Consider the following 14,321-nt stretch of genomic DNA (forward strand, 5'->3'; position numbering starts at 1 on the left):
GGCAAGACTTCCTGGAGGAAGTGACATATGATCTGAGACTTGAATGGTATACAGAAGTTAACCAGGTCCCTGTTACAGTGGAGGATTACTGGACTGAATGTCAATATTATGACATAGTATGAGTGTGTTTCATGTTTGGTAATTGCAATCGTTGTTGCTTTTGTTGTGGTCATCCATTTACAATGCTTGGTGTCAGTTTATTTCTCTCTTGTAAAAATAAAATACAGGGTGTGTGTGTGAAAAAAAAAAAAGTTAATGCAAAGTGTTTCTGGGGACCAGCGCTGGTTTGCACATTATTTCCTACAGGTCTCTGTCAAGATGTAGTTTAAGTTTTTGTAATCTTTTTTTTTACCCCTATGTTACGTTTGTTCTGGTTAAATTTATTGAAATATTAAAAAATAAATAAAAAATTAAAAAAGAAGTTAACCAGGTAGAGTGGGGGAGGGGGTCATAGCATCCCAGGCAGAGGGAACTGTACCTTCAAATGCTCAGAGACTCAGAGAGGGTCTGAGACTGCCAGTCTGGCTGGAGAGTCACGTGCAAGGAGGTAGAAAGCTGAGAGGTGAGGCTGGCAAGGAGGGCAGAAAGACATTAAAGGGCAGCTGACGCTCTGGAGCAGAGAACTGCCATCATAGAGAAATCTGGGTTCCCAGGACTTGGGACTCTTTCAGGGTTGCATTTTGCCAGGTCCTGGGAGAGGGGATAAGGGTGCAAAGACGCAGAAAGATGAGAGATAAGACAGAGGAAAAAAGGGTACCACTAACAATTATTAACATCTATAAGATGTTCAACTGCATTAGTCATCTGGGAAATGCAAATGAAAACCACAGCACACACCTAGGTGGAACCAGATAGGAGAGGGACTTCCCTGGTGGTCCAGTGGTTAAGACTCCATGCTCCCAGTGCGGCGGGCCGGGTTTGATCCCTGGTTGGGGAACTAGATCCTGCATGCCACAACTAAGAGCCCACAGGCTGCAACGAAGATCCTGCTGGCCGCAACTAAGACCCAGTGCAGCCAAATAAGTAAATAAATATTTTTTTAAAAAAGAAGAAGAACCAAATGGGAGAGATTTGAATGCAGAGGTGACTGCCCCACACCATAATCATGACCAGACCTCTGAGACTGTGTCCATGAGGAGCTTGGAAACCACTGAGGGAGAGGCTCATACACTTTAAGAAGCAGGATTTTGGTGGGGAAAAGAATCCTAGGCTTTAGAGAACCTCCGTCTCTGCCTTCCCCCACTCCTCCTAACCTAACCTAACCTGACAATTCAGCTATCAGGAATATCCAGCTAACCAGAAAATGAATTTCTCACCCAACCAGAACGTAGATTTTCATAGTCCCAGACCCTTCCATGAGGTGTCTGATGCACTGTAAAGAAGCAAGGCTTTGGGTCCAATCAGGCTGGTGTCCTGCTTCTGCCACTGGCCTGCTGTGTGACCTTGGGCCAGCAGCCTGACCTCTCTGGAGCCTGTGTCTATGAAATAGGAATAATAATAGCTGCTTCCAAAATGGAGATTCCCCTGCTCTGTCTCCCTTAGCCAAATACTTAATGTTTGGAAAGGGAGAACAGGGATCCACATGTCATGATCAGAACCATTTTCTGAAGTTGCCAACACCCATAATTTATGCATTTATGTAATCACACCAAAGGTTATAAGCATATTTTATAATTCCATCATCTAGAAAGCTCTGCTGTGGTTGACCCAGTTATAAATTGGCAGCAGCAGGAGAAAAAAGGTATTCCACATTATTACCATCTGAAGAACAATAGTGGAAAAGTAAGGAAAGGGCTTTAGAGCCCTTTTGGCCTTTCTCAGCTACCTGTGGAGCGGCTGGTGCTTTCAGGCTGGAAATGGAGCTCAGAATCAGCAAGGCTTCGTGGAAGATTACCCTGAGAGCCCTTAGGGCAGAATGATGAGAGAACTGGAAGGGCCAGAAGTTTCAGAGAGGAGGAAACTGGTGCTAGAGAGGTGACACATTTGTCCAGCAACACAGAGTCCTCTGGGCAGCTCTTGACATCAGAGCGCTCCTCTCTTGCCAGAGTCTGTGCAAAGCGAAGCTGCAAAAGGATTTTTTCATGCTTCTCGTTCGGCCCTTCCTGTGTGCAGGATGCATGAGCTGGTTATCCTGGAGAAAGATGGCTACAGAGGCAGGCTTGCCTCCCCCATACCCCTCGAATGGGTCCTAGACTGTCACCTTCTACGTGCACCGCTGATTCTGCCTGTGGTCATCCACAGTGGGTAGTTTTATGGTTGACATCCTGATTTTTTTTTTTTAAGTACTTTTTTGAGTTGTGAGCTAAACTAGCTGCTTTTTTTTTTTTTTTTTTTTTAATTTTTGTCTGCACTGGGTCTTCATTGCTGCTCCCGGGCTTTTTCTAGTTGCGGCAAGCACGGGCTACTCTTCATTAATCTTGTAGAAAATACATGCTGATTTTTTTTAATCTTTTATTTTATATTGGAGTATAGTTGATTTACAATGTTGTGTTAGTTTCAGGTGTGCAGCATAGTGATTCAGTTATACATACACAGGTATTTATTCTTTTTTAAATTATTTTCCCATTTTGGTTATTACTGCATCCTGATTTCTTTTTTTTTAAATTAATTAATTTATTTATTTTTGGCTGCGTTGGGTCTTTGTTGCCATGCAAGCAGGCTTTCTCTAGTTGCAGCGAGCGGGGGCTACTCTTCGTCACAGCGCACGTGCCTCTCATTGCGGTGGCTTCTCGTTGCGGAGCACGGGCTCTAGGCACATGGGCTTCAGTAGTTGTGGCATGTGGGTTTCAGTAACTGTGGCTCGCGGGCTCTAGAGCGCAGGCTCAGTAGTTGTGGCGCACGGGCTTAGTTGCTCTGCGGCATGTGGGATCTTCCCGGACCAGGGCTCGAACCCGTGTCCCCTTCACTGGCAGGCGGATTCTTAACCACTGCGCCACCAGGGAAGCCCAACGTGCTGATATTAACTTGGCTATAGTCATTTACCACTTTTTCTTATAACTGAATCAAAAAAATAATTCTGGTGAATTGAATGGCCTGGCAACTGGTTTCTGGATTTCACTGAGTTTCTACAGCACTTGAAAGACAAATTCATCTGTACTTCCTTAAAAAAGATTTTCAAAGTCAGAAATTAGCCTGAATTTGTAAGGGGCGAGGGCACTTATTCTGCTTTGGCTGAGTTGAAAAGACTTCACCATGTCTCAGAATACATTTCCTTTCCATTTCCCCTGCCCATGCCCGCCATCTCCTACCCCAGGACCCTCAATGTTTCCTACTGGACCACACCTTCCCCGACAGCCAAAAAAAACATCAGGACACTCCCTTCTTTGAACCCCTCCCATAGGCCTTGAAGGGGCCTTGTGCTCAGCCTGTGCTAAGACTGGGAGCTTGCACAGCTGGAACCAGTTCTCTTCGTGAGTGGCCAGCCTGGCAGTGGGTGTTGGCCAAAGAAGGGAGGAACCACGCAAAGGCCACATCCCCACCTCTCACTGCCAGATCTCACTGCAAGCTTGCATCATCACTTCCTGCCTGTGCTCTATTAGAAGCTGTCAGCAGCTGCCCACTGCTCCCAGAAGCAAGCCTAGACCCTTCCATGGCATCAAGTTTCCCCTAATTTGGTCCTGACTGACCTGCCAGCCTTGCATCTCCACCTACCACACGGGCCTGACTGCTGAGCAGATTCTCAGTGCTCTCGCCCTGGCTTCTTGCTCAAGCTCTTTGTTCGGCCTCTTTCACTCCAGCCTGTGGAAGCCCTCCAACCCACCGAGGTGCAACACCAAGCCCATGTTTAGAAAAATTCTGCCCAGCACCCATCTCATTCATATTTTCTCTCTCTTTCCCACTCCCTCCTTCTCCTCTTCCTCTCTTCTTTCCTCCTCTCTCTCTCTCTCTCCCTCTCTCACAAACACACAGCATGGATTAATCTCCCTCCTTTATTCACGTTCCCATGGGACTCTGCTTGTCCTTAGAGACAGCACTTACTGCAATCTGCTTTGGAACAGAATTCCTCACATTTATAGTACCGCCCAGTTAGAAACTGTCTCGCTGGAATGCAAGAGCTGCCCATCCTCATTCATCTGGATATTTATCATAGTACTGGCCCCAGGGTTTTACACATAGTAGGGCCTCAACAAATGTTTGGCCTTTGAAGACAGTGACTTGATGGACAGAGACTTGGTTTTGGCAATGGACAGAACTGAGTTTGAGCGCCCCTCTACCTCTTAATAACTGTGATCTTGGATAAGCGATGTACTCTCTCTGAACCGCTTAGGTCCAAAACCTGTAAAACGGGGGTTACGATAGTGCCTACCCCATAGAGTGGTAAAGAATGGTTGAGATAATATGTGTAGAACGTGTAACTCTTGCCATTCATAAAGCAGGTTCCTATAAACATGGGTCACCAACTTTACCCTATATACATTTTTGAAGCTCGCTCTTTTGCCTTGGATGCCCTAGAGTGGCTATCTGGGGAGAAGCCTACTAGAATATTCCCATTGGAAGACAAAAATGACCTCCTTGCAACCTGGGCCTGGTTGCAAGGAGGTCAGAGGGGTTGGCGAAGACTGAAAGGATTCTGAGGAAAGAGTGGGGGGGGGAGGGTTGGCAAAAGGGGGCAGCCCCAGGCCCTGTAGGAGGTGGGCTACACCCTTCCCAACTAATAAAGTCAGACACTTCCCAGGAAATCAGCTCCTCCAATCTCATTTATGCTAAATTAGCATCTACTAGAGGATTTCCCCAAAGCCATCCCCACACTTTAATGGGAACCTGAGTAATCAGAAATAGGAAAAGCAGCCAAGAGCATGGAGAAAGGGCATTTGCAAAGGAACTTGGCCACTGTGTCTCTGGCACTGAGGGTGTGGGGGGACAGAGGCCTAGGAGGGCAGGACTCTAGAGGACCAGGGAGCCCCGCCTGTCACAGAGACACTCACACTTGCCAAACAGCCTTCGGATTGTACCTTGGTTTCTAGGGGCAGCCATCCTGGAAACGGGTGAAGGGGACAGGATTTAGAATGGGGTGGAGAAGGGTGGGATGGGAACAGCAATGTCCTTCACGTGGCACCTGTGGTTCTCAGTACACATTATTAAATGGGAGTTTTGATACATTTCAGCCTCCCGAGACTTTGGGCAGGGCCATCAGCTCTTCTCAGGGCTGAGTTCCCTTGAATACGCTGACCTCCTACTTCCTTCTGTGCACCAGCAGCCTGTCCAAAACTGAGTTCCCTGTGATAGGACAGTGTTGTGTGTCTGTGGGTGAGGGTGATACTAGTTTGCACAGTTGTCATGGTGGGAAGATCTGAATGCCACGTGGCAGTCTTTCCCTTGGAGACAGGATCCTGGGTTAGGATCTTGGCACTTGAATGACTTTTGGAGGTCACGTAGTCCAGTCACCCTATTACCGATGAGGAAACTGACACCTAAAGAGGCCAAACCAGTTCACGATGTATACGCATATCAAATCACCACCATGGACACTTTATATGTTTTATATGTTTGTCAATTATACCTTAATAGAGCTGAAAAAATAAACTAAAATTAAAATTAATAAAAGAGAAGCCAAGCCAGGAAGAGAACCAGGTCTCCTCATCCCCAGCCCAGGGTTTCTATCCTGTTTCTCTGTGATAGCCCCATAAAGACGTCTTGGTGTGGTGTGAGACAGACATCGTCACATGGTTGAAAATCTGGATTTATTTTTATAAATATGGATTTGACTAGAACATGTGAATCTTATGTGCTCTAATCTTAAATTAGAGCCCTTACTCCTTTGCCTGCCTTCTTGTAGCTTCTTGTTCCCATGGGGAGCTCGTGTAAATGGCTTCTAGATCCACACTCTGATAGACTCTTGGGGTGGAGTTGGGGAAGATCCAAGGCATGAGAGTTTGGGCTTGATTGGCCTGCTCTTTTGAGTGCTGGGTGGCAGGCAGGCAGGCATTCTCTCTTCCCTTCCCTAAAAGATCTCCATCCTCTTTAAGTCCAAAAGAGGCTGGTATGCAAAGAGACACCCCTGGGAGGTAGCACGTGGCCCCTCTCCCGGGGAAAGGAACAGACTGAGTGAAAAATGGACACTAACTCACGTGAGTCCTGAAAAAGCACAAGTAGATCAATGGAACAGGATAGAAAGCCCAGAGATAAACCCACACACCTATGGTCACCTAATCTATGACAAAGGAGGCAAGGATATACAATGGAGAAAAGACAGTCTCTTCAATAAGTGGTGCTGGGAAAACTGGACAGCTACATGAAAAAGAATGAAATCAGAATGCTCCCTAACACCATACACAAAAATAAACTCAAAATGGATTAGAGACCTAAATGTGAGGCTGGACACTATAAAACTCTTAGAGGAAAACGTGGGCAGAACATTCTTTGACATAAATCGCAGCAAGATCTTTTTTGACCCACCTCCTACAGCAATGAAAATAAAAACAAAAATAAACAAATGGGACCTAATGAAACTTAAAAGCTTTTGCACAGCAAAGGAAACCATAAACAAAACAAAAAGACAACCCTCAGAATGGGAGAAATTATTTGCAGATGAGCAACTGACAAGGGATTAATCTCCAAAATATACAAACAGCTCATGCAGCTCGATATCAAAAAACCAAACAACCCAATCAAAAAATGAGCAGATGACCTAAATAGACATTTCTCCAAAGAACACATACAGATGACCAAGAGGCACATGAAAAGCTGCTCAACATCACTAATTATTAGAGAAATGCAAATCAAAACTACAATGAGGTATCACCTCACACCAGTTAGAATGGGCATCATCAGAAAATCTACAAACAACAAATGCTGGAGAGGGTGTGGAGAAAAGGGAACCCTCTTGCACTGTCGGTGGGAATGTAAATTGATATAGCCACTATAGAGAACAGTATGGAGGTTCCTTAAAAAACTAAAAATAGAGCTACCATATGACACAGCAATCCCACTCCTGGGCATATACCCTGAGAAAACCATAATTCAAAAAGAGTCATGTACCACAATGTTTATTGCTGCACTATTTACAATAGCCAGGACATGGAAGCGTCTGTCCATTGACAGATGAAGGGATAAAGAAGATGTGGCACATATATATAATGGAATATTACTCAGCCATAAAAAGAAATGAAATTGAGTTATTTGTAGTGAGGTGGATGGACCTAGAGTCTGTCATACAGAGTGAAGTAAGTCAGAAAGAGAAAAACAAATACCGTATGCTTACACATATATATGGAATCTAAAAAAATAAAATGGTCATGAAGAACCTAGGGGCAGGACAGGAATAAAAAGGCAGACCTACTAGAGAATGGACTTGAGGACATGGGGAGGGGGAAAGGTAAGCTGGGACAAAGTGAGAGAGTGGCATGGACTTATATACACTACCAAATGTAAAATAGATAGCTAGTGGGAAGCAGCCGCATAGCACAGGGAGATCAGCTCGGTGCTTTGTGACCACCTAGAGGGTTGGGATAAGGAGGGTGGGAGGGAGAGAGATGCAAGAGGGAAGAGATATGGGGATATATGTATATGTATAGTTGATTCACTTTGTTATAAAGCAGAAACTAACACACCATAGTAAAGCAATTATACTCCAATAACGATGATAAAAAAAAAGATGTGGTACATATATACAATGGAATATTACTCAGCCATAAAAAGGAACAAAATTGGGTCATTTGTAGAGACATGATAGACCTAGAGACTGTCATACAGAGTGAAGTAAGTCAGAAAGAGAAAAACAAATATCGTATAATATCGCTTATATGGGGATTCTAGAAAAATGGTACAGATGAACCTAGAAAAATGGTACAGATGAACTTATTTGCAAAGCAGCAATAGAGACACAGATGTAGAGAACAAACTTATGGATACCAAGAGGGGAAGGGGGGGTGGGGATGAACTGGGAAATTGGGATTGACAGATATACACTACTATGTATGAAATAGGTAACTAATGAGAACCTACTGTATAGCACAGGAAATTCTACTCAATTCTCTGTGGTGATCTAAATGGGAAGGAAATCCAAAAAAGAGGGGATATATCTATACGTATAACTGATTCACTTTGCTGTACAGAAGAAACTAACACATCATAAAGCAATTATACTCAAATAAAAATTAATTTTAAAAGAAGCACAAGTAAATTAAGCCTAAAGAAAGGGGATGTCAAAAGGATTGATGAAACTCACAAGGGTAAATGCATTGACTCATTTAAGAAATCTTTAACTGATCACTTAATTTAACCAGTTATAGTTCTATGCACTGGGCACATTAGACCAAGAAGGATACAGAGACCCAAGCAAGTGACCCAGAAGAGGAAAACTCAAAGTCATGGACAAATTCTCAGTTAAATGGGAAGTGAGGTTAGAGGAGGATAGTGGGAGGAATGAGATCTTAAAAGGTTGGCCAGAGATTTCAAGAGGATAACATCTGCACAGATAACATTTTTGAAAACCTGAAAGAAAGGAGACAGAGAGAGATACAATTTGAGAGCTACTTTGGCACTCTAAGCACTAAACCAAAGTGTTTGCACTGCATGCTGGGATAATTCATTCACTCAGCAAGTACTCACTGAGCACTTCCTATTTTTCTGGCTATGCCAGGCTCTTTGCTGTTCCTTGCCCTCACAAGACACACTCCCGTACCCTGCCTTTAATACATCAGTGTCCTCTTCTTTTGAGGGCTTCCCCCCAATGAACAGCACCATTTAGCAGATACATAAACAAACTGAAAAGCCTGTGACAGGAGAACGAACAATATCCTAGCAAGGACCCTGTCTAATTCATCTTTGCACCCCAGTGCTGCGCACATAGTAGGCATTTAGGAAATGTTTGATGAATGAATGAATGAATATCATTGTGAGGCACTGAGGAAGCCAAAGGTTTCTAATGAGAAATGTTAGCCTGGGGAATTCCCTGGCGGTCCAGTGGTTAGGACTCTGCACTTTCACTGCCAAAGGAATGAAATGTTAGCCTGGTTACAACTCTGTAAAAAGTGCATTTAAAAAATCTTTTAAAAATCTACTGAAAAACACTAACAGTGGTTGAATGATGGAATTATGGGAGACTTTCTTTTCTCTATTTCCCCCATTTTGTATATTGCAGCAACATTTTTTGTAATGAAAAAATATATTTTAGCCCATTCCCCCTGTTTCCTCCCCCTGACCCAAACTGTGAGACTTACATTACAACGTATTACCTAATTGAAAAAAATTGTTTGTACCATATAAATTATGAAGACTGAGAAAACATGACCTGAATTTTATAATGCAAACAACTATAATTTATCACCACATTATTCTGATGTGTTTGCTGATTTGCATGATCATTTATAGCCAGGCATAAACAACAGCTCCCATAAAACATTTTGATTAGTATTACTTGAAATAGCCAAATTGGGTCTTTTGTCTGAGCACTGGGGAAGGGGAGGCAGAAACTGGGCCGAGGGGGATTTGACTCTGTTGCCCTCACTAGGGACCCCACTTTTCCAGCAGAGTCTGTCAGGACCTGGGAGCTCTGGGGACCTCTGGCTGACAGATGTGCAGGCGTCTAAGTGCTGGCAGCAGAGCAGGGCAGTAACTGGGACTGCTCAGGCTTCACGAAGGAGCTTTTCACCCCAACAGGAGCGGCGCTACCACCCCAAACTCTCCTTTCCTTTCCCTCCCAAGGTCAGCTTTCTAGATGTGAGGAAGCCCATAAGGATACTGCCTAAAGTGTCATCAATAAAAATTTATTTGGGCAGCGGAAGCACTGCCTCTAGAGGGCTAGAGGAGGGACATGTTCATTCACATGACAAATATTTATCGAGAACCAATAGGCACCAAGTGTAAACAAGGTCCTATACATACATGATATCATTTTTCCCTTCCTTCATCATTTCTTTCTTCATGATATTATCCCCATTATACAGATAATGAAGCAGGCTCAGAAAAGTTAACTGGCCCTAGGTCACACATTTAAGTTAAGTGGTGGGAGTTGGGTGGACTGGGGAGTAGAGAGAGGGAAGGAGGAGGGATCCAAACTTAGCTCTATCAGACCTGGAAACCCACTCTCCCCGCACTTTACAAAGCAACATAGCAGAAGTTTCCAGACTTGGTGTTTAAAGTCTGTGTGACTATCAGCGGCCATTCTGGGCCTCAGTCTCCTTGTTTAAAAATAAAGGGCTTGAGAAATGTTTTCCAAGTGTCCTTCCATCGCTGGTTCTTTGTCACAGTGTTCCCTCTCCTTGTCTTTGTGAAAGCTCTGCGGGAGGAACACACCCCGGTCACCAGCGCAGAGCAACGCCAGGAACTCCAGTCTCTCCGGGGATCGCCCCCTAGAGGACATAGGTGGTGTTGCAGGAGCCAAGGCTCCCACTGAGAGTCCAGGCAGCAAACAATCACAGGGTTGAAGCCAACTTTAATTACCGCTTTACCTTTTTAAAAATGGATTTAGAAAACATTCTCACAGCCCTTCCCACGCTCACCAGGGCAATGCTGCTGAAACATTTAATGATGGGGAACATTTGTAGCCTGAAGACCTACTGGTTCTATGAGTCATATTTAAAAATTAGATTATATTTTAACTTTCTACACCTCAGTTTCTTTTAGGACTGTGAGGCCCTTTACTGATCCAATGCTGATTTTGCAGAGCTGCCGAAATGTGATTATAAAACAATACACTTGTCTCTACTTAGTTATTTTTATTACAATAGTCAAGTTTTGATTAGGTAATATATGCATGTGGTACAACATTCAAAAGTCACTACAGGGACTTCCCTGGTGGCGCAGTGGTTAAGAATCTGCCTGCCAGTGTGGTTCAAGCCCTGGTCCGGGAAGATCCCACATGCCGCGGAGCAACTAAGCCTGTGCGCCACAACTACTAAGCCTGCACTCCAGAGCCCGTGAGCCACAGCTACTGAGCCTACGTGCCACAACTACTGAAGCCTGCGTGCCTAGAGCCCGTGCTCTGCAACAAGAGAAGCCACCGCAATGAGAAGCCCGAGCACCGCAATGAAGAGTAGCCCCCGCTTGCTGCAACTAGAGAAAGCATGCGTGCAGCAATGAAGACCCAATGCAGCCAAAATATAAATAAATAAATTAATTTAAAAAAAAAGTCACTACAGAGTTTTCAGTAATTATCATATGACCCAGAAATTCCACTCCTGGGTCTATACCTCCGCAAACTGAAAACAGGTGTTCAAATAAAAACTTATACACGAATGTTCACAGCAGCACTATTCACAATAGCCACAAAGTGGAAACAACCCAAATGTCATCAACTGACACTAGATAAACAAAATGCGGTATATTCATACAGTGGAACATTATTCAGCCATAAAAAGGAATGAAGTACTGATACATGCTACTATTTGGATGGACCTTGAAACATTATGCTAACTGAAAGAAGCCAGACACAAAAGGCCACATATTATATTATTCCATTTACATGAAATATCCGGAAGAGGCAAACCCATAGAGATTTTCTTATCTGCAGGTTAGTGGTTGCCAGGGTCTGGGGGAAAGGGCGAATGGGAAAGTGACTGCTAATGGGTATGGGGTCTCGTGTTGGGGTGATGAAAATGTTCTGTAACTAGATAGTGGCGATGGCTGCACAACACTGCAAATGTACTAAATGTTGCTGAATGGTACACTCTAAAATACTCAAAATGGTACATGTTATGTTACATGTACTTGACAACAATACAAATAAATAAATAAAGGGTATTCTGTAAAAAGTAAGTTCCCCTTTCTCCAGGTCCCCTTCCTGCAGACAAAAACAACAGTTAGCACTTTTCCTTCTCTACTCTTCCAGAGATTATTATTGTATGTATGTAGGTGTGTGTGTATATATACTGTGTGCAGCTTGTATGTATTGTAAATATATATTCTTATTCTCCCGTTTTTGGGACACAAACTGTCACACCATTCTGCAACTTGCTTTTTCCACTTCAATTATTTTGGATGGTTCTGAGTCAGTACTTGTTGTTTTTAATGGCTTTTGATCTTTCCAAAATGACAAATGAAGAATATCATCTCATTATAGTTTTAATTTTTATTTTCTTTTGAATGAGCATCTTTTCATGTGTTAAAACCCATTTGTATTTTCTTTTTAATTAATTAATTAATTAAACAAAAATACAAGGGAACAAATCCACACTTTTATTTATTTACTTTTCAGTAAGTTTAAATCCTTGAAGGGTACAGCATCACATGGATTCCGTATCCAATGCCCTTAGCAGGAAGGTTGCTTCGGAATTTGGCACAAACCATGCCACTGTTTCGAAGAGCATGAGTTATCTTTCCCCGGATTACTCTGGTTTTGTTAGGTTTTCCACCAGGAGTTACTCTGTTGTTCTTTGCTTTGTACACATAAGCACATCTCTTGCCTAGATAGAATTCAGTTTCAACTCGAGCATATACACCTTCAATTTTCAGGAGAGCTGTGTGCTCCCTCTGGTTCCGTAGACCCCACTTATAGCCAGCAAAAATGGCCTTGGACCACAGCCTTCCAGACATATTTGTCGTTTTAGAAGTCCTGTTCCCAGCAGGCCCCACTTATTTGCCCCCAAAGTTCAGCTGCGGGAGTGCCACACACCTCCCTAATTAATTAATTTATTTGGCTGCATCAGGTCTTAGTTGAGGCACACGGGATCTTTCACTGCAGCGTGTGTGCTTCTCTCTAGGTGTGGTGCTTGGGCTGTAGAGCACATGGGCTCAGTAGTTATGGCACGCAGGCTTAGTTTCCCCGCCACATGTGGGATCTTAGTTCCCCGACCAGGGATCAAACTCGAGTCCCCTGCATTGGAAGGCAGATTCTTAACCACTGGACTACCAAGGAAGTCCCCCATTTGTATTTTCTTAACTATGACTTTTCTTTTCATATACTTTGCCCATTTTTATGTGAAGTTGTTGGTCTTTTTCCTTTTGACTTGTAGGTGTTCTTTATAAATTAACATTATGAGCTCTCTATGGTATGAATTTTGAATCTATTACCCAATTGTCTTTTGACCCTCCAACATTCGTGTAACCAGATGCATTAATTTTCCCTGTTTGAATTACCTAGCATGGTTTCTGTTTTTCTGACTGGATCCTGACTGATACATTTGGGTGGGTTTTTTTTTCTTATTCATTTGTGCAAATACTTTGTACATTAAGGAAATTAACCAGTTATCTATCATACATGTTGAAATTATTAGTTTATTTTGCCTTTTAAATATGTTTATTCTTTTATAGAAATTAAAAAATTTTATGTACTCAAATTTATCAGTATTTGCCTTTACAGTTTCTATATTTCATGGCATGCTTAGACAGGCCTTCCTCATTCTAAGATGATAAACATATTCACCTATATTTTCTTTCTATACTTTTATGGTTTCATGTTTTATATTGAGTTTTTTATTCATCTGGAACTTATTTTGGAGTAAGGAGTGAGGTAGCAATATAATTTAAATGGCTTTCCCAAATGGAAAATGGTGTTTAGTCAATTGTCTCAGTACCATTTATTGAATAGCCCTTCCTTTCTCCTTTGATTTGAAATGCTAATTTTATCAGGTATTACATTCAAATATATACTTGGGTCGGTTTCTGGACTTTTTTATTGGGTTATCTATTTCTTAGTCAGTTATACTTTACTTATTAGCCAGAAACCAGCATTTGACTTTATGGATTCATCCATAAAAATACCTCTACACTTGAAGTAAGTAACTCTTGGAAGTCAAAACACAAGAAAGGGAGGGTGGAGTCTCTTCATGTCTGAGAAGCCAGAGATGTTGACTGAGGAGGAAATACTGAAAAATTGGTCTCCTAAACCAAGGCTTCCTAAATAATTTTTGATTGATAAAGTAAGTGCATTTAAATGCCAGATTTCAACCAAAAGTTATGGGGGGGTCTTGTTTATTTACTTTCTGAGAGATTTCCTAAATTTTATCTTCTAACTCTTTTACTGAGCTGTCACATTTTTAATCCCAAGGGCTCTTTATTGTTTTACAAATGCTTTTTTTTTTTTTAGCACCCTGTTCTTTTTTCATGGATACATTATTTTCTCTTCCTGAAGATTAACCATAGAATATATCTTTTTTTCCTCCTCTTTTCTGTATTTCTCTATTTTCTTTGAGTTCATTGTTTTGTGTGTATTAGCTGCTATCTTTTAGAGACTTTTCCTCAATTATTTGAATTTTGCCTTATTTAATATTATTTTAATATTAGCCTTATTTAAGAGTGAAGCATGAAAAAGCTAATTGGAAAATCTGTGTGTGTGAGTGAGAGAGAGAGAAGAGGATTATTGATTAAAAGGCTTCAGGCAGGATAACTAGGCAGAGACCCCACTGTTTATTTAGGTGACCTTCAACTGTCAATCTCTTAAG

The 14,321-nt window shown here is 42.4% G+C and overlaps 2 protein-coding genes across 2 annotated transcripts in view; both read right to left on the bottom strand.

Annotated features, from left to right (window-relative positions):
• The window catches only part of USP3 (ubiquitin specific peptidase 3), a 215,956-nt gene that overhangs the window by 101,546 nt on the left and 100,089 nt on the right, over positions 1-14,321 (bottom strand). The gene's annotated exons all lie outside the window — the stretch shown is intronic.
• Positions 12,107-12,507, bottom strand: LOC116748471 (60S ribosomal protein L35a-like). The gene has a single exon (XM_032621505.1). It carries the CDS (start codon positions 12,472-12,474, stop codon positions 12,142-12,144), a length of 333 nt encoding a protein of 110 aa, XP_032477396.1. The 5' UTR covers positions 12,475-12,507; the 3' UTR covers positions 12,107-12,141.

Source organism: Phocoena sinus, chromosome 2 (genome assembly GCF_008692025.1).
Source record: "Phocoena sinus isolate mPhoSin1 chromosome 2, mPhoSin1.pri, whole genome shotgun sequence".
NCBI lineage: Eukaryota > Metazoa > Chordata > Mammalia > Artiodactyla > Phocoenidae > Phocoena > Phocoena sinus.